This window comes from Lissotriton helveticus (assembly GCF_964261635.1).
Source record: "Lissotriton helveticus chromosome 1_1 unlocalized genomic scaffold, aLisHel1.1 SUPER_1_unloc_14, whole genome shotgun sequence".
In the NCBI taxonomy this organism is placed as follows: domain Eukaryota; kingdom Metazoa; phylum Chordata; class Amphibia; order Caudata; family Salamandridae; genus Lissotriton; species Lissotriton helveticus.
In genome coordinates this window covers 153,788-175,110 of record NW_027611653.1, presented here as the reverse complement: position 1 = coordinate 175,110, position 21,323 = coordinate 153,788, and the positions used below count along the sequence as shown (strand labels likewise).

At 43.5% G+C, this 21,323-nt stretch overlaps 1 protein-coding gene across 1 annotated transcript in view; it reads left to right on the top strand.

Annotated features, from left to right (window-relative positions):
* Nucleotides 1-4,159: 4,159 nt before the first annotated feature.
* The window catches only part of LOC144805551 (uncharacterized), a 128,435-nt gene continuing 111,271 nt past the window's right edge, over nucleotides 4,160-21,323 (top strand). Inside the window, 1 exon segment of the mRNA XM_078672080.1 lies at nucleotides 4,160-5,989. Within this exon segment, the coding sequence (XP_078528206.1) occupies nucleotides 5,023-5,989 (967 nt within the window). The 5' untranslated portion in view covers nucleotides 4,160-5,022.

Genomic DNA, 21,323 nt, shown 5'->3' with positions numbered 1-21,323 from the left:
AACTCGAGTTGCTCTACAGCAGCTGGGCTGAGACACACGACGAGGGAGGAGGGGGGCTAAAGCCCTTGGGCCTGGGCAGAAGTATGAATGTGAAGGCGCGACCCCCTTTGTGTCGCTCCACGCCCCCCCTGGGGGTCGCGCACCACAGTTTGAAGACCCCTGCACTAGGGTCATGTTCGCGTAATACAAAACTATAAACATAAATAAATATACATTTTTATATGAATTCCTCAGAGTTCTGAGCTGTTTTAGGTATGGTGACGGTGCTAGCCTCCATCGTCTCTCTGCAAATCGGAGTCTGCTTCTTTCTTCATTTTGGTGACCGTTCTACCACGGTTGTGTTAATTTGTTTTTGGTCCTTTTTTGTTGTTGGGGAGGTGGGGGCTACCGTCTCCATTTTGTCATTCATAGTTCTGTTGTAGTGTTCCATGAGTTTTTGAACATCGGAAATGCTTCCCTGGGGTTGAAGTTTTCTTTGGCATAGATCATACAGATCATCTCTATTCTTATTTCTAGTATCCCTGGCCCACCGTCTAGGTCTAACCTCTTATCTCGTTGCCTTTGCTTCAGGAGCTGAGATGTGGAATGAGATGCTGGGATGATCTGACCAATCGCATGCCGTTATGCATAGTGCTTCTGCTGTGGAGATAAAGGTTAGTGATGTTCCTTTGCCATGTGTTCGACCTGTGCATGTTTGTTTGTTTTTTTTACAGAGTTTTATATGTCGCGAACTTTACCCAGATCGGGTATCAGAGCGCTTTACATAGCACCAGTTGCATTACATGAGGACCCATTTTTTTATTTTTCATTTTTATTAGGGACCGGGAGATTAAGTGATTTGCCTAGAATCACAGTATGTTCAGCTGCATGGCCAAGACTCGAACCCAGTTCCCCAGATTCAAGGTCCACCGCCCTAGCAGTAGGCCAACTTCTCTCCCCTGATTGCACCAGATTATGGTCTTTGAAAAAAGATTTAGTGCAGTCACATGTGAGTCCTCAATTTAGGTTGAAGTCACCTAGAAAGATTGTTTTCGGGTGACTTAAGGTCTGTACTGTGATTGTTAATTGCTCATGAGGGCCTGGTTGTCTCCAGGAGGGTGGTAGATAATGTGTAATTTGGTCAGGGAATAAATCCCCCTAACCCCGGAGGACTTCAACTCACAGGAGGATATCTTCTCCATTTGGAATAGTTTGATTTGTAAGGCTGATCTGTGAATGCATGCAACCCGCACACCCCCAACTTGGTTTTACTGTGTGGTCCAGTCTAATGATGTTGTAGTTAGGTGGAACTAAGTTATCTAATAGTGGTGTGGAAGCGTTATTTAATCGGGTCACTGGTAGGATTGTTGTGTCTAGCAGGGATGTGGAATTCCTATAGGCCGACGCCCAGGGCATATTGTTTGAGGCCAAGGGCAACACGTTTTCATTTGTGTTTTGTCCTTGGGACAAGTAGGCCCAACTCCCTGCAGCACAAACCCGTTGGCTGCCAGTTTGCAGTACCACATTATAGATCAGGGAAGGGTACGGTCTGCAGTTAAGGTAATATTTTTGTCCATATATTAATGCTGTTCAAGCTTGTATTTATGGTTTATTAATTGAAAGCATTTATTATTAGGTTGAGAGTAAATGTTGTAAGCTCCGACTGCACTACTGACCGTGGTTCCACTACAGAAACATCTACACACGTTTTCAAAGTTTGGCAATATGAGGCTATGTATAATGTTCCCAGAATGCTCTTATTTGATGCAAATATTTGCAGAAAATCGAAAGCAAGATTGATGATTCTGTTTTCAAAATAAAATGTTCATAAATGAATGAAAGCAAAAAAAAATTGCTTTAAAAAATCGCTAAACCACTATAACATTTCACATACCATTTCTTTGCAGCTGCAGCATCATTCCGTAACGTGTTGATGCACACTAGTATTTCCCAATACTATTCATTATGGAAAATCAGTGTAACCAGTTTCCGTAAGATTATGGGAAACAAAAATAAACGAGCATCGGCAAAGCCAGTAGGTCTGAAATTGGTGGTCAGCTTTTTAGTTTTATCAATGTGCGAATTGTTTTGGCATGGTTTTTGTAAAACCTTATTGGTGAGAGAATTGCCAGGCCCTTACCATTAAACAAACATTGGCAAAAGCAACATGTGTTTTTGGTCTCAAATAGCATATTCTGCACAGTAGTTACTGGCATTGAGCAAAACTACTGTGTGTCCATATGCTCCTTGTGAAAGCAGAATGCTGTCACTCACAGTAAAGCCAGCCGATACAGAGAGAGAGACAACATTTTAATAAACGCAATACGTCATGGTCAACGCCAGACTAAATTAGAGAACCAATTAATAAAGAAAGTCTAAAAAGTGCACCCAGGGTATAAGTCCTTGCATTAAGTGCAGCTATACCGCTTTCGTGAATTCTCACGAATTTACAGATGTAGGACAAAAAATAGTACTCCTAAAAAATATTTATGAATTGCATTTTGGCATGAGCAAATATGCATGTGCATCTTTGCTCATGTGAACATCTGAGTGTTTGCAAGTTAACTTTCCCTCCAACCACTCTTTTTCCCAACTCTGGAAGAAGGTTTACGGCTGTCATAGTAAGGAGTAAATTTCCAACATTTCTCAGTATGAGTAAATTTCCAACATTTCTCAGTATGGGAAAAGATCAGAGAAGAGTTGTTGAAAACCCTTAAAGTATGTAAGTTAGTAGGTTTGCACGGGCTCAAATTGTCATTCTAACCCTAGAACTATGGCTTACTACTACCTTCAGCCCCAGTATGTAGATCTGCGGAAACGTGGCAACATAAGCGGACCGCAAATATTCAAACACTACTATGGTATGAGCCCCTGGCATAATCAGAGAGGCTATATCAGAGCTCCTATATAAGGAGTTTGCGGCCATAATTTGTCGCCACACTACATGGCACTAAAGGGACAAGTAGATTTCTGGAGCATCCTGCCCCTTGGAAATGTAGATATTTTATTAAATTCCACACCCCTGGTCTAGATTATGTGACAGGATGGGGTCGGCTATGTCTTTGGCATATTTAGCTGCTGATTGCTGTTGTGCGGTAAGCTTTTCAGTGTCTTTTTAGGCTCTCTTTTTCTGTCTTGATTACCTGGGTTGAATGTGATCTGTCTTACTTTTGAGAGGTTTATAGTAGAAGCTATGATGATTCATTGCTCCAAAGACGTATTTATAGCTATTGTGTATATTTTATAAGTTGTTTCTGTGTGGTGAGGGTATGGTATGTAAGATTGGCAAAGGTCATCAATGTCCACCTTTAACATTTGGTTTGTTGTCCTGTTAAGGCGTATAGTTTTTTGGCAAAGGCATAGAGATCCATCTAGGTGTGCTTGTTACTACGTGTTTGTAGGGGGTTGGAGTTCTATGCGGTCTCCTAGTTTCCTGAGCCGTAGTAAGTCAACTGCCAGCTTAAGGTTGGCAATGATATTCCAAAATTCTTGTCTTATCTTTTCTATTGTTTGTGGTGCTGGGAAGGGGAGACCCTTTTGAGGGTGTGAGTGCTTGTTCTTTGAGCTATTGCTTGTCTGGTTTGGTGAGTTGTGCGAAGAGGTATACCGCACAGTGAGTGGGAGGAAGTTTTGATCAGACACTTGAATAGCTAACTGATTATTACTGATGTGCACAAAACTGTTAATCAGAATTTCCATCTTTAGACCTCCTCAATCTAGTGTTCCAGTGTTCCCAAGCTTTCTATCTCGAGAATGCCTAGAGCCCTCTCATCCCTCGCCCAAAATGAACTCAGACTCTGGATTAGCTAATAAATGTTATTCCTTTGTTCCAGTTTGCATTATTTAACAATCTCTGGTTTTAAATCCACAGGTTATTGAAGACAAAATGGTGATCAGTATAATTGAAAACTATTAAAGGACTGATGGTAAAGAAATAAAGTTGCTTCAGAGCTCCAACAAGAGGAAAGTATCTATGAAAAAGATGTGGTGAGGAACTTGGATTAGAGTAAAATAAAGAATGTGAAAGCAGTTTCTATAAATAGATTTCCTGCTGCTCTAATGGTATATGAAGAATACCCTGGAGATGTTAACCCAGGGCAGGAAGACCATCTGTCTCAACCAGAGAGGTCAAGCATCAGTCTAAAGCTCTATCCGATCCAAGAGAAGATCATAAAGACAGAACTAGGGGGACTTGAAGAGTTTTTAACAGACCTCAGCAAAATGGAACACTTGAGCACCATATCCAGTGAATAGTCTTTAAATCAAAAACAAATATCTGTTCATCAATTATACAGTGTTAATGAAGCTGCTTAAAAGACCAGGTGGTCAGGTTAGGACTAAGATATCTGCTAGTTACGAACTAGCGATGTGGGACCAAAGGAAGGAGAATGAGGGAAAATAAAAGCACCTGTGTGACCAATGACCTATTGCTTGTAGTCCGGGTCCACATGTCCACTATCATCCTTGCCCATTAGATGTGACCTCAGGTACTTTTTACTGGGCAAGACCTGCAAAATCCTTAACATCCTCATTGTAGTCTTATATACAGACATAGGAGACATATGTAAGAAGGGTGACAAGAAACAATGTGCTGCTACCGATACATAAAAGTATTCTGAATGTTCATGCCAATACATTATGTGAATATGTACCTAGTTTTGAAATACTGAACACCAACCAAAGACCTAATCAGTGCTTCATTAACTCATAAACAAATATGTATCAGAAAAGGGTGAGAGAATCCACATAGATGTAATAAAGATGCAATAATCCCATGAGAGGCTTCCCCATAAGTACCAGGGGCTGCTGATATTAAGGTTGTAGGGTGAATTAGGTTGCCTACAGAGGTTATAAACTGTGAACTCCACAGAGAAGTGATCTTTGGCTAAATAAGTGTCCAAGTGTTAAGTTGAACAAGTGCACCACATTTGAGTGGGTGATGCTAAACACATGCTGAATAAGATTTAGTCTTGTCTTCTGGTGTGTCTGCTAGAAAAATCTCAACTTGGAGATATTAACTTCAGAAAGAAATCTTACCTGATAATGGAATGTATACAAGATAAAACCGAACTTGGAGATATTAGCACCGAAAAGAAGTCTCATACATACTCTGAATGTGAGAAGAGCTTTAGTTGTCGATCCAGTCTCAGTCAGCATGAGAAAATTCACACTGGGGAAAAACGTCATCAGTGCTCTGAATGCCAGAAACGCTTCACTCGCAAACACCATCTGACTCGACATGTGAGAACTCACACTGGGGAAAAACCTCATAAGTGCTCTGAATGCCACAAAAGTTTCCCGTGTAAATTCAGACTTACTGAACATGAGAGAACGCACACTGGAGAGAAACCTTATCAGTGCCCTGAATGTCACAAAAGGTTCACTCAAAAAACCAATCTCAGTCGCCATGAGAGATCTCACACTGGACAGAAACCCTATCAGTGCTCTGAATGCCCAAATAGTTACCAGTGTAAAACAGATCTCACTCAACATGAGAGAACACATACTGGGCAAAAATCTCATAAGTGCTCTGAATGCCAGAAAACCTTCAGTCGAAAAAAAGTTCTCACCCGGCATGAGTTAACCCATACTGGGCAGAAATCCCATCAGTGCTCTGAATGCCCAAAAAACTTTAGTCGTAAATACCTTCTCACTCAACATGAGAGAACCCACACTGGAGAAAAACCATATCACTGCTCTGAATGCCGGGAAAGCTTCAGTTATAAACTCAGTCTAACTTTACATGAGAGAACTCACACTGGGGAGAAACCATATCAGTGCTCTGAATGTCACAAAAACTTTAGGGAAAGAGCTAGTCTCACTCACCATGAACAAACTCATACTGGGCAAAAACCTTATCAGTGCTCTGAATGCCTAAAAACTTTCAGTTATAAAACCAGTCTTATCATACATCAGAGAACTCACACTGGGGAAAAACCTTATCAGTGCCTTGAATGCCAGAAAAGCTTCGGTGTGAAACGTCACCTTACTGTTCATGAGAGAACACACAATGGGGGAAGAACCTCTTCAGTTCTTTGAATTCCAGAGAAGCTTTAGTTATACAATAATTCTCACTCCACATGTAAAAGCCAATACTAGCTAAAATAAATGTATGAGTGTTATGAAGGTATGTAAAGATTCAGTTGGAAGATCCATGTTATAAAGGAAAAGTGTTTATTAGTGTTCTGAATGCCAGAAAAGCTTTATTCATAAAATTAATTTCAATTAAAATGAAAGAACGTGTCCTGTGCCAAATCCCTGTAACTGTTCTGACTGTCAGAAACACTTGAGTTGTAGAATGGATGCCTTTCGACATGAGAGAGCCCACACTGAGTGAAAAACCTTAAAAATATACCCTTTGCCAGAAGCACTTGTCATATCCATTGCAGTGGTTGTAAACCACTTATACTAAGAGCATAACTGGTTTACTTCCAATCTCAAAAAGCTGAGGCTGATAATTCCTCAAGTAGGTTTTTGGTTCTACCAAGCACAGTTCACAGCCCCTCTTCTCAGGTTCATGGGTTACCTTTGCAACAGCTTTGAGAATGACTTGATGTTTTCCTTTTTTTCTTTTAAACATATCTTTATTGCACATTTTATAGCTTACGTTTTAACGTACCTCTCCAAGTAGACAGTCCGTTCTTAAGATTAATTCATGTCACGTCTTATACACTGATCAAACATTTATACATATATTCCTATCTTTCCCACGTAGAAGACACCTGCGGAAAAATGTACCCAACTGATTCCCATTCCCACATCTTATAGAGAATGGAAAGATGCTCTACTATCCCTCTTCAAGTGTAGCCACCCACCTGTCAGAGGTGCCCACACCTTTGACCCTTTCCTCCTAGCCCCCTCGCTTTTTTTTGCATATACTGCCACTTGCGTATGATAAATAGACATTATACGACCGAGCCATTGTTGGACTGAAGGTGCAGAGAGGTCTTGCCATGCCGTAGCCAAGCTTAGCCGAAAATCCGTCATTACAATAAACACAGATGCCTGTTCTTGGCTAGGGATTGATTCATTACTAATTCCCAGTAATATAAGTTACGGGCTCTGTACTATACTTAGTCCCAGTCGTCCCTCCAGGAACTCGGTAATGTCCCCAATTAGGCCACCTAGGGCTGGGCAGGTTGCAACCAGTGTATCAAATGTGCGCTGTATGAATGGCATCGGGGACAGTGCTCGTTTCTGGTTCCACCCCATTTAGGTATTTTCCCCAGAGTGTCGTACAACTAGTAATATGTTTTAAAATGATGTACTTGCAGAAAGGCATACATTAAGATTGTCTGTGCCAGATTTCAGATAACCTTTGATCTTTCCAGTGAATTTCTAAGTTGTTTTTAAAATAACTTACAGTAATATTTTATTACCATATGTAAAGCCAACCCCGCCCCCCTCCCCCCATGTGGCCAATCTCCCCGAGCCTCATAAGACTCCATCACCCAGGGCATTTTTTTTTAAAGGAGAAAGGGGCCATGGGGCCCCCTCCCCGAACTAATCTAGGCCCTGTCGAGACCAAGCCTGTGGCAAAAATGTAGAACAGAAGGGGAGCGGGGCCATGGGGCCTCTCCCTGAGCCTTAAGAAGACTACTACCTTTCATTCCCCATGAATCATGCAAAACACTAGTAACGGCACTGGCCTTGTCCAGGTTGGATTACAGCAATGCATTGTATGCTGGGATACAAACATGTGACAAAACTCTAGCGTCTACAGAACGAAGCAGCTAGGTTGGTGCTGGACATCCCCAGATCTGAGCCGGTTGCCCACAGACTAAGAGCCATCCACTGGCTACCAATGGAGAAAAGGATAAGGTTTAACTCAGTTTGCCTAGCCTATTAGGACCACACTTTTTAAATCTCATCTGAAACGGTATGAGCCGGCCAGGAGCATGAGATCTGGTCAGGCAACATTGATTCAGGTCCCTAAATTCAAGCAGGTCAGTTGGGGGGGGGGGAGCTTCCTGTTGCAGACTGCCAAGACCTAGAACCTTCTTCCTATTACAATAAAAAATAGCCCCTCGCTACTAACATTCAGGAAAGCTGTAAAAACCTGGCTTTTTACCTCCAAGTTAGAGCCTTACATCATCCGCAGTTCTGGTTTTCTACATCAACTTAGCGCCTAGATGCCCCTGGGCATGTTTGTGCTTTTCAAATCAATCAATCAATTAAGGCCCTGGAGACCCCAACACCCAGGGCTGTGTTTCTTTAAGGGGAGGGGGACCCCTGTTTGTGCACAGTAGGCCTTGGGGACCCCATCCCCCAGGACCCCTTGTATTTGAAAGGGGAGTAGGTCTGCATGGCCTGTCTCCCTGAGCCTTGTTCGTCCCTGGGGACCTCATCCCCCAGGGCTGTGTGTGTGTGTATGTATGTATATGTATATATATATATATATATATATATATATATATATATATATATAATCTCAGGAACAAGAAGAAGCCAAACTGCCGTCCCGGGTCCCCAGGAAAACAGACAACTCCACGAATCCAGTATCAGGCAAAGATTATTTATTAAGCAACGCTTAACAGAGAGAGAAAACTGACGCGTTTCGGGCGGGTGCCCTTGATCACAGTCCTAATATAGTCCTAATACAGTCCTAATACAGTCCTAATATATATATATTACTGAACATCCTTTCCATGAAAAAGATCAGAGGCCACAAAGGGGATTTTCGAGCAGAACACCACTTTATTTCTTAGAAACCCCAGCGGCGGCGAATGCATTTCGGCGTGGTTGCCTTCTTCAGCGCCCTTCGCTGTTAAGAACGCCCAAATTGACTCCTCCTGTTTAAATCCCATGTAAGCACCTGAGTCTCCTCCCCCTCAAGCAATCAGCATACCAGCTGAAGTTCATGGAAAGATGAGATGAACTTCAATCCCCAGCAAGCACCATGTTGGCAAAGTCAGGTTGGTGGCGTGGGGGAGTGAGCAACATCATGGGACGGGTGCGAACAGCAGGTGAGTCCGGAGGATCAAGGGTCCGTTGAAACAAGGGTGTCAGCCCTGGGTCCCCTTTGTTTGACTGCAGTAGCCTGTTGCCCCAAGGTACACAAAGAAGGTCGGGCCGTCAAATGCGAGACTGTGTGCCCTCAAGAGAACAAATACCTCTGTTCAGTCCAAGCTTCCTTGAAGTTTCAGGCGGACACCGGAATTACCGATCCCTCGGTCTCGAAAAACGCTGCACACAACGTGGCGCCAGTTATATTCCGGGTCTCTTGTCACTGCAGGGCCATCCGTGCTGTGCTTCTGGCTAGCACAGTAAGTATTACTGAACATCCTTTCCATGAAAAAGATCAGAGGCCACAAAGGGGATTTTCGAGCAGAACACCACTTTATTTCATAGAAACCCCAGCGGCGGCGAATGCATTTCGGCCTGGTTGCCTTCTTCAGCGCCCTTCGCTGTTAAGAACGCCCAAATTGACTCCTCCTGTTTAAATCCCATGTAAGCACCTGAGTCTCCTCCCCCTCAAGCAATCAGCATACCAGCTGAAGTTCATGGAAAGATGAGATGAACTTCAATCCCCAGCAAGCACCATGTTGGCAAAGTCAGGTTGGTGGCGTGGGGGAGTGAGCAACATCATGGGACGGGTGCGAACAGCAGGTGAGTCTGGAGGATCAAGGGTCCGTTGAAACAAGGGTGTCAGCCCTGGGTCCCCTTTGTTTGACTGCAGTAGCCTGTTGCCCCAAGGTACACAAAGAAGGTCGGGCCGTCAAATGCGAGACTGTGTGCCCTCAAGAGATCAAATACCTCTGTTCAGTCCAAGCTTCCTTGAAGTTTCAGGCGGACACCGGAATTACCGATCCCTCGGTCTCGAAAAACGCTGCACACAACGTGGCGCCAGTTATATTCCGGGTCTCTTGTCACTGCAGGGCCATCCGTGCTGTGCTTCTGGCTAGCACAGTAAGTATTACTGAACATCCTTTCCATGAAAAAATATATATCTATTCACTGAAAAAACCATAGGTTTCAGGAGTTATATAGTTAGGAATTAGCTTTTACAAAACCTTTGAAATTCACTCAAAAAACTATAAGTTTTAGTGGTGTTATAGTTAGCTGGGCATTTTAATCATACAAAACCATTGAAATTGCTCCTATATAGTTAGTTGTACTAACTATATTTCGCGCACCCGCAATCCACTGCTGATGATGTCACATATTAGATCATTCATGACATGGTCAGTGACATCACTGATGACATCTCAAATGACATCACTGATGACATCATCCAGTGAATGTGGTTTGCTTCGTTATTTAAATATGCATTATATATATATAGCAATTTGCATTGAAGAATGAGTGGATATATATAAATAAATATTTGGATGGAGGATTTAGTAGCAGTGTAATTGACTGTTTACTTGACCAATTTATAATGTCTCACTAAATATAGTGGATAGTGACTAAACTGTGTGAATATCTGTATCACTTTGAGGAAAATTGAATTTTGCCCTGCTATGTGTCCCTACGTGTTCCCCAACATGTAATATATATATGCATGATTTCTATGCATGTTCCCTCCATGGCCGATAATAAAGACGCATTTGCAGTTGCGTCCAACGTTAGTATGTCAGTTATCTAGTCCTCCGTGAAAGCAACGTGAATTAGGCTTTTAGGCCTATGTTGCCAACGTCTTTACATGGTGCACGTTAAATCATAGAGATGCACCCGTTTCTAAGGCCCCACAGGGACCGGACACAAGATCCAGGCCTCAAGCCTCCTGAAACACTCAGAGTGATGCAGCCCCGCCCGCATCCCTGACCCTTCCCTTACTTCCTGCCAAGACAATGCGGTGCCCGGCTCGGCCTGGCCTGCCTGCCAAGAATATATTATGCCTACAGTTATCTGTTCAGCTCCCCGGATTCACATTCCTAGCTAACGACCAGGATAAACATATCCATCTACAGTCTAGTCTTTCTGTCTCCACGCAAGTGATTTACTGAATTAGTATCCATAGAAGTATCCATAGCCCACGCAATACATAAAGAAATATATGCATGCACTAGCCTTTAGTGACAAGTAGCTTTTGCCCTGATGACTTTTAGAATCAAGCAACATGTACTCCAAACACAAGATATCAGATACGCTATAGGTACAGGTCGTTCTGACATCCCAGACTTCAGTCTCCTCTACTAGTGCTAGAAGTCAGCGCCCCCCAGCCCTCCCCAGTTACACGTCATGACTCGTTTTTGCGCGCACCAGTAGGTTAAAGGTTCCAGCTGCCCATGAAACCCCCTCCATGTGTCCACCCACCTATGACACTTCTGTGACGTCTACATCACACACCTCCGTGCACGCCCTGTGCACGCCTTCTTTTACGCCCATATGTTCTTATCTTTCTTTTTCACTTGTTACGCCTACTGTATTCAATGCAACTGTACAGTTCTACTATATATATTGTATGATGTTAATGAAATGTTGAATGTCCCTTCCTGAACCTTAGTAGGTGATGGAACACGATGTCCATTGGCTCGAGCCACTTAATTAAAGCCCGTATGACTCAGATACCACGGACTCTGCCTCTCATTTATTGAGCTATTCTTATAATCATTTAATGCATAGAAAAATAGTATCAGTAATTTATTTATTTACCACAACTTTGTCAGTTGTTGTGTAAACTGATTCTACAGTTGGTTACTAGCTATGTGAAAGTCTATATTAGTTATTGATTAGTTAACTGAGTATTTGTATGGGAGTGTGAAAGTGTGTGTGGTTCGGTGGGGGGTGTGTGACTGTCCAAAGATGTGTGAATAGTTGATTCAGTAGATATATGTAGTTAAAACTACATGCTCTAACAGTTTGGGTGAGGGAATCTTTTTATGGGTGTGGTGATGAGCAAATATATTTCTCAAAGGTACAGGTCCAACAAACTAGAAAAATAAAAGGCAGTGTATGTGTCAGTTGTTGTATATAAATAAGTATACATAAGACAAAATGATTGTGTGAGTGACTGTATGGATAACTGTATACTTGTAATAATGATTTTATAATTCACTAAGTATGACTTGCTATCTAAATGAATAGAAGAAGTGGTGTTTGTATAAGTGTTTTGCTAAGTAAATATGTAAGTATGATCCATTGTTTGCATAAGTGAGTAGGATGACTTCATATGTGAATAGGATGCGTGCTGTTGTTTAATGTCGATATAGATGTATAAGTATTTTTGATAGTGTTCTATTGTTCATTGACAGCATGTATGAGTGAATCCATAGGTTAGTGATTAGATGTGTGTATACATCTATGAATCACTGAGTGGATTTTTAGATACTTGTATTGCTGTGACAATGGATTTAAATATGATACTCTGTATTTTACAAAGAGTGATGAAAAATTGTAATAGTGTATGAAAAGGTGTATGTGATTGTCACGTGGATGATGTCATCAGTGATGCCATCAGTGATGTCATTTGAGATGTCATCAGTGATGTCACTGACCATGTCATGAATGATCTAATATGTGACATCATCAGCAGTGGATTGCGGGTGCGCGAAATATAGTTAGTACAACTAACTATATAGGAGCAATTTCAATGGTTTTGTATGAGTAAAATGTCCAGCTAACTATAACACCACTAAAACTTATAGTTTTTTGAGTGAATTTCAAAGGTTTTGTAAAAGCTAATTCCTAACTATATAACTCCTGAAACCTATGGTTTTTTCAGTGAATTTCAAAGGTTTTTTAAATGCTAATTCCTAACTATATAAGGCCTGAAACCTATGGTTTTTTCAGTGAATTTGCAAGGTTTTTTAAATGCCAATTCCTAACTATATAAGGCCTGAAACCTATGGTTTTTTCAGTGAATTTCAAAGGTTTTTTAAAATGCGAATTCCTAACTATATAAGGCCTGAAACCTGAAACCTATGGTTTTTTCAGTGAATTCGCAAGGTTTTTTAAATGCTAATTCTTAACTATATAAGGCCTGAAACCTATGGTTTTTTCAGTCAATTTCAAAGGTTTTTTAAATGCTAAATCCTAACTATATAAGGCCTGAAACCTATGGTTTTTTCAGTGAATTTCAAAGGTTTTTTTAATGCTAATTCTATTAGCGGATAACGTTTAAATATATTAATATCCTAGTGGGACCACCTGAGCAGCCCTAAGGGGTCAGGGTGTTTCTACCCTGCCCCCTTTTTGTGTTCTACACGTTTGTTTTTCTGCTTTCCTATGCCTCAGTCTACCGAGGCACAAGATGGCTGCCAACAGTTTCTGTTTTGGAGTGTTGACAGACATTGGCAGCCAATCAGAATGCAGCTCGCGCACTAGAGGTACGCGTACGGTAAGCGTACCGTAAGCGTACGGGTAAGCTCACGGGTAAGCTGCTATAGATATATATTTTTTTTTTAACCTAAATTACTCAAAATCCACTGGAGCACATATCTTGAGACATAGCAAAGGCACATCGGGCTACCAGTCCCTACAATTTTGCCAAGTTTGGTGGAAAACCATTCAGCCGTTCGGGCTAAAAGTGAGTCCAACCGCCCTATGGAAATTTACATGGGGAAAACACGTTTTGGGACCCCCCTTTTATCTCGGCCCTCGCTTAACGAATCCCCCCCAAACTTTCAGGGAAGGAGCGGAGCGGGCCGGGCCATCTTCTTTGAGAAATTCGCGAAGATTCGTCCACCGGCGCCAAAGTTATTCCCAATAGAATGTTGCGATTTCCCTATGGAAAACAATCCTAACTATATATACCTACTGGCTATCGCCAGTAGGTAATATATATATATGTGTGTGTAATAAAAGGGGAGAGGGGCCACACTGCCCCCTCCCTGAGCATATTATAGCCCTGTAGACCTCTTCCACCAGGCCTTATATATTTTGAGTCAGAAGGGGTGTGGCCCCCCACCCTGAGCCTTTTTAGGCCCTGGGGACCTCATCCCCAAGGGACATTTTTTTTTAATGGGAGGGGGTGCCATAAGGCCCCCTCCCTGAGCATATTTTGGACCTGTAGACCCTATCCCGCAAGGCTACACTCTGAATCTGTTCACCTCAAATTTTTAGCACAGGATTAACATAGTGCCATCCAAGCCCTGTACATATATACATGTATATACACATAAATATATATGTACATACATCTCTATCTATATATGTGTATATATATATTTTTTTTCCCAACAATTGGGCTTTGAAAGGGCACACAGCGCTCTCCCCCACCATGTTGTAATGCATTCCTGACTTTCATTCAATATCCACCATGTCCGACGAGTTTCAAGGCTGTTCCGCCCTTTACTCATGGACTCAGCACAGAGGGAAATGAAAACTCACTGCTGCTTACTTTCCGACCCTTTATTGAAGGACTGGAAAGGCTTCTGAAGGGAAATGCTTTCCTTTCGTTGAAGCATGCTCTGCCAAGGTGAACAACAGCACGCAAACCTGACTTTCTTTCCTACTTAAGGATAATTGAAACCCTCTTCAACGTCTACATGAGCCCCCTCGCAGCCATCGCACGCCAACACAACCTCAACATCATCTCTTACGCCGACGACACCCAGCTGATCCTCTCCCTCACCAACGACCCCGCCACCGCCAGAGCCAACCTTCACGAAGGGATGAAAGACGTAGCCGAGTGGATGACGACCAGCCGCCTGAAACTGAACTCAGACAAGACGGAAGTTCTCATCCTGGGATCCTCACCCTCCGCCTGGGACGACTCCTGGTGGCCCCCCGCCCTAGGCAGCGCACCCAAACCAACAGACCACGCACGCAACCTGGGCTTCATCTTGGACTCCTCCCTCTCCATGACCAGACAAGTCAACGCCGTCTCCTCGTCATGCTTCAACATCCTGCGCATGCTTCGTAAGATCTTCCGGTGGATCCCCACCGAGACCAGGAAGACGGTCACCCAGGCCCTCGTCACCAGCCGCCTGGACTACGGCAACTCCCTCTACGCCGGAACCACTGCCAAACTCCAGAAGAGACTCCAGCGGATCCAGAACGCCTCAGCACGACTCATCCTGGACTCATCCTGGACATCCCCCGGCGCAGCCACATCTCCGGACACCTGAAAGATCTGCACTGGCTACCGGTCAACAAGAGAATCACCTTCCGTCTCCTCACCCACGCACACAAAGCCCTGCACAACCAAGGTCCAGGATACCTCAACAGCCGCCTCAACTTCCACGCTCCCACACGCCAACTTCGATCGACCGGCCACGCCCTCGCCGCCGTCCCCCGCATCCGAAGAGCCACCACAGGAGGAAGGTCCTTCTCCTACCTGGCCGCCAAGACCTGGAACTTCCTCCCGAACCACCTCCGCCTGACCCAGGACCACCTCGCCTTCAGGAAACAGCTCAAGACCTGGCTGTTCGAGCAGTAGCGGACCTCCCCTCCCCTAGCGCCTTGAGACCCACCGGGTGAGTAGTGCACTTTATAAATGCTGTGATTGATTGATTGATTGATTGAAGCTGCAACAAACAGGGGGACTGAGCCTACTTATGGCGATCACTGCACACCTCTTCTGGACCGCAATCACCAGCATGCTGCTGGTTGTCTTGAAATGTGCCACGCCCACTGTGGGCGTTCTTTCCTTCAAGAAAGGGTCAGAAAGTAAGCAGCTGTGAGTTTTCATATCCCTCTGCGCTGAGTCCATGAGTAAGGGGCGGAACAGCCTTGAAACGCGTCAGACATGGTGGATATTGAATGAAAGTCAGGAATGCGAGCGTCAGCAAGGCATTACAACCGGATGGTGGGGGAGAGCGTTGTGTGTGTATATATATATATATATATATTCACTGAAAAAACCATAGGTTATAGATCATATATAGTTAGGAATTAGCATTTACAAAACCTTGAAAATTCACTGAAAAAACCATAGGTTATAGACCATATATAGTTAGGAATTAGCATTTAAAAAACCTTATTTTACTCACACAAAACCATTGAAATTCCATATATAGTTAGTTGCACTAACTATATATCGCGCACCCGCAGTCCACTGCTGATGATGTAACATATTACATCATTCATGACATGGTCAGTGACATCACTGATGACATCACTGATGACATCTCAAATGACATCACTGATGACATCACTGATAACAACATCCAGTGATTTTATGTTTCTGTAAAGTTTAAATATGTCTTACATATTGAAGAATGAGTGGATGTATAAGTGTCTGGACGAAGGATTTAGTAGGTGCATGACTGACTGTATGAGTGAGTGATTAAATGTGTCTCACTGAGTGCATGGGTTAGTGACTAAACTGTCTTAATTTGTGCATCATTATGTCTGTTGTTCTGTAAACTGTTGCATGTGTTGATCAATAGCTATATGAGTAACTATATGGGTTATTGATTGATTGTCCAAGTATTTGTATGGGAGACTGAGTGTGTGTGTGGCTGGCTGGGAGGTGTGTGACTGTGCAGATCAATGTGTACTTATATCAATGATTGTATAACAAGGTAAGTATGTGTTAGTATATGTTTGAAAATATAAGGTGCTCTATGTTTAACTGTATAGACAAGAAAATGGAAGTGTGATTGATTCTTTACAGGACTGACTAGGTGTGTGAGTAACTCCATGGATGAGTGGCAGAGTGTGAATTTCTGTATAGGTGTATGAGTGCATATGATAGTGTTGTAAAGATGAGTGATTGTATGTATGAATGATTGTATGGGTGAATGAGTGAATGTGTGTGTAGACGTAGGAATCAGTGAGTACATATGTAGTAACTAGTATTGGTGTGTCAATGGTTTCAAAAATTATACTCTGTATTTAACACTGGGTGAAACAGAGGTTATATTAAAATATGAGGAGATGCATTGTATTGTCACATGAATGATATCATCAGTGATGTGGTCATTGATGTCAAATGAGATGTCATCAGTGATGTCATCAGTGATGTCATTTGAGATGTCATCAGTGATGTCATCAGTGATGTCACTGACCATGTCATGAATGATGTAATATGTGACATCATCAGCAGTGGATTGCGGGTGCGCGATATATAGTTAGTGCAACTAACTATATATGGAATTTCAATGGTTTTGTGTGAGTAAAATAAGGTTTTCTAAATGCTAATTCCTAACTATATATGGTCTATAACCTATGGTTTTTTCAGTGAATTTTCAAGGTTTTGTAAATGCTAATTCCTAACTATATATGATCTATAACCTATGGTTTTTTCAGTGAATTTCAATGGTTTTTTAATAGCAAATATCATAAGCTGTCGAATGTCAAGTACGTGGTAAGTGAAAACATTTTTGTGTTTATGCACACTGATCTGCTTTGAATGGTGCCCCCCCCCTCATTTCTATTAGGAGTACTCTCTCTTTGCACATAGTTAAGGGTAGTTAACGCAGGCCTTTGCCCCCGTTGTAATACGTCGTGCCTGCTTCTCTCTCCATTTGATTGATTGTTATCCAAGTATTTACTGTTTTAGAATTGGTTCTCTTTGGTTCATTCTCTATTTACAAACAAACACAGAGTCGCAATACTCTGTTTAGTCTTTGCAGATAACGAAAAATCGTGTAAAAAAAAAAGAAAAGGAATCGAGCAAAATCAGTAGGCCACTAACGGGATCTCTTTTTGACCTCGCTAAAATAGAAACATTAGGAACAACCCCTCATGACAAATACAAAACTAGTGAAATGAACTGAACTCCACACAATGATGGCTGCAAAACAGCTCGGCTCCGCCACCCACCCCGCCCAAAATAACGATAAAGAGCGGCTGCCATGATTGGTTGCGGAATGGCCACGACGGAGCTACGAAATGGTACTGCTCTCATGCTAACCCCAGCTTCAGTCTGAAACATCCAGAAACACTGTAGACTACCAATTCGATCAGTTCCGGTAGCGCCCCAATGTAACCCGGTAGAGAAGAACTAGCCCTCCCCTCTTGACTGATGGTTCTTGTTGCCTGTCCCTTCTGTTGTCATTTAACAGAACTATTTAGCCTGCTGAAAGGGGTTGTGTTCCGACCGCTGGTTGGTGGAGACATTTTGACTATATTCTGGACCTGCGTTGTCGCGTAATGCGTCATATGACGCGCCGCGTTAGCGCATCCGGAAGTCATCCGGGGCGCGCAGCGCGTAACGTAAGCATAACAAGTCATGTGACTTGTTAATAAAACTTTTCATTGGTTCATTTTACTTTTCTTATTCTAATGATGAAAGGCTTGGTCATATGACCTAAAAATTACGCTTTTTATTACTTCCGCACATTATTTTTTCTTAAATATGTTATAATGTTCCAGGCTAATGTACTTTCCCGGAAAATTTACAACTGTCCTGCAAGTAAAATATATTCTTTTTTCGAGAAAAAGAGCGTTTCTTCGTCCCATGACGGAGCCGTTGAGCAAAAGAGGGTCGACCTGCTGTCTTAGTCGCCGATACGCCTGAATATGAGATTCTTATCGATCACTTTATGTTGCAGGAATAGAAAACACAACAGCCCTTGACCATTTATCTTTACTGCGTTCCTTCGTATTATACCTTTTACCCTTCATGTAATTGGTCTGCTTTATTTCACTTGCCTTTTAATGATTCTAAAACAGTGACTATTATTAAAAACTTTACCAATGTATCTACTACTACCATTTTTTCTTTTAAAAACCTTTATTGTGAAAATTTCATTATACAAATACGAGCCTATAACCACGTGGGCCGGCCACGGAGCAAACTGTAATCGTATATGATGAGTAGACATTTACACTGTAGAGGAACGTAACGGGCGGGCCATTAGGTTGCAAGAACTAAGGTGTCTAACAGTTACGGAATCGGTGGACGTACATTTTATAATTAAAATACGACAGGGCCAGTTACAATAAAATTATCTAGATATACATTTGCGGGCAAGTACCATGGGTGACGTTAATTCGAACTTTCAATAGTACAGTAATCAATAACACATCAGAACTTAATATCAATAGGGATGTCGAAATATTCAATCAATTCTCGTCCCCGCCCGCCATGTGCTTCAAAACTGCATACGTATCTCGTGATTTCAAGGTTCTGCAACCAGTACACAACAAGGAGTTACGAGTCCCATTTATTCCGGCGCCATTTTGGGCGAGGACGGGCAGGTCCAGGATATAGTCAAAATGTCTCTACCAACCATCGACTATGATGATGCTCATATGCTGTATTTATTAGAGTAACACTCATCTGTCCACATGAAATTAATTTGCCACAATCTAAACATGTCATTTTAATCTTTCCAAAGTTCTTCTAAATATTTGGGACCGTTTCCCTTGCCTCTGATGCTGTCAGTGCCACTTCTTTGATGAATGTACTAGCAGGTCAGGGGTTCTCCTCCAAATCTCTCTTTTATGCAGCACTATAATTAATTGGTGCCACCTCTCCATATGACGATGCATGGTATAGTTACCATAACTATATTTTTTTCGGTTCCTCTGGAGAGTTCATCGTGGCAGATGAAGCGTGTAACGTACCGGGCATTTACCTTTTTTTGCATGTACAGGAAAGGAAAAAAAAAATCGAGCGTCCGAGTTCTAAGGTGTCCCAGGGCCATTTTAGTGGACCAGGCCCAAATCCAAAGAACAGGCCGCCATTTTGAGAGTCCTGTTGCAGCCGCCTGTCGCTGTAGCATCAAGAGCAGCCGAAACTCAGCTGAATGGCAACTGAAACGGTAAAGGGGCGCCCCACTACAGCAGACGAGCCTCCACCTAGGAAGGCCCGTTCACGCCGCCTCCCCCCCCCCCCCTTCGGGCACCCCACGCCGTTATTCGGAGCAGTATTGTAGGATGGCCACACCAGTGCGGCAACTTGCTAGACATCACCTCGGTGGTAACCGAATCTCAACGCCTTGTGGTGTCTTCTATTCAGAAAACATTGTTATGCTGCCTTCGACCTATTCGCCGCAAGTGCGCACACAACTCAACTGCATAGCTTGCTAGACACCACCTCGGTGCCATCCGGATCTTGGAATCTCAACGCCTTTTGGTGTCTTCTCTTCAGAAAATATTGTTGCGCTGCCTTTGGCCCCATTCGCACATCGGTCCGCTACTGACGCCATCTCACAGGCTAATGGGGCACCCCACGCCGACTTTCAGCATTGTAGGATGACCACACCAGTACAGCAACTTGCTAGACATCACCTCGGTGCCATCCGGATCTCGGCACCCCACTGCAGATGAAGTGCCTCTCAACTATGAAACCACCACGGTGACATCCGGATCTTGGCGCGTTGTGCTGCCTTCGGCCTATTCGCACATCGGTCCGCTACTGACGCCATCTCACAGGCTAATGGGGCGCCCCACGCCGACTTTCAGCATTGTAGGATGACCACACCAGTACAGCAACTTGCTAGACATCACCTCGGTGCCATCCGGATCTTGGCATCTCAACGCCTAGTGGTATCTTCCATACAGAAAATATTGTTGCGCTGCCTTTGACCCCATTCGCACATCGGTCCGCAACTTAGACATCACCTCGGTGCCATCCGGATCTTGGCATCTCAGCGCCTTGTGGTGTCAGTCAGAAAATATTGTTGCGCTGCCTTTGGCCCCATTCGCACATCAGTCCGCTACTGACACCATCTCACAGGCCAACAGGGCGCCCCACGCCGACTTTTACCATTGTAGGATGGCCACACCAGTGCCACAACTTGCTAGACACCACCTCGGTGCCATCCGGATCTTGGCATCTCAGCGCCTTGTGGTGTCTTCTATTCCGAAAATATTGTTGCGCTGCCTTTGGCCCCATTCGCACATCGGTCCGCTACTGCCGCCATCTCACAGGCCAACGGGGCGCCCCACGCCGACTTTCAACATTGTAGGATGGCCACACCAGTGCGGCAACTTACTAGACACCACCTCGGTGCCATCCGGATCTTGGCGCGTTGTGCTGCCTTCGGCCTATTCGCACATCGGTCCGCTACTGACGCAAACTCACAGGCCAACGGGGCGCCCCACGCCGACTTTCAGCATTGTAGGATGACCACACCAGTGCTGCAACTTGCTGGACACCACCTCGGTGCCATCCGGATCTTGGCGCGTTGTATTGCCTTCGGCCTATTCGCACATCGGTCCGCTACTGACGCCGCCTCACGTGCCAACGTATTTTCTCCGCATTTTATACCCTATGCCGCATAACAGGTCATGTGACTTGTTTATAAAACTTTTCATTGGTTCATTTTACTTTTGGTTTCCTAATGATGGAAGGCTTGATCATATGACCTAAAAACAACACTTTTCATTGGATGAAAACTTTTTTTTTCCCCAAACGATGAAAGCCCCACCTTGTTTCTGGATGTTTCAGACTGAAGCTGGCATCAGCATGAGAGCACCACCATCTCGTAGCTCCGTCGTGGTCATTCCGCGAGCAATCATGGCAACCGCTCCCCACCAGAAGCCTACAGGAGTCGGGGGCC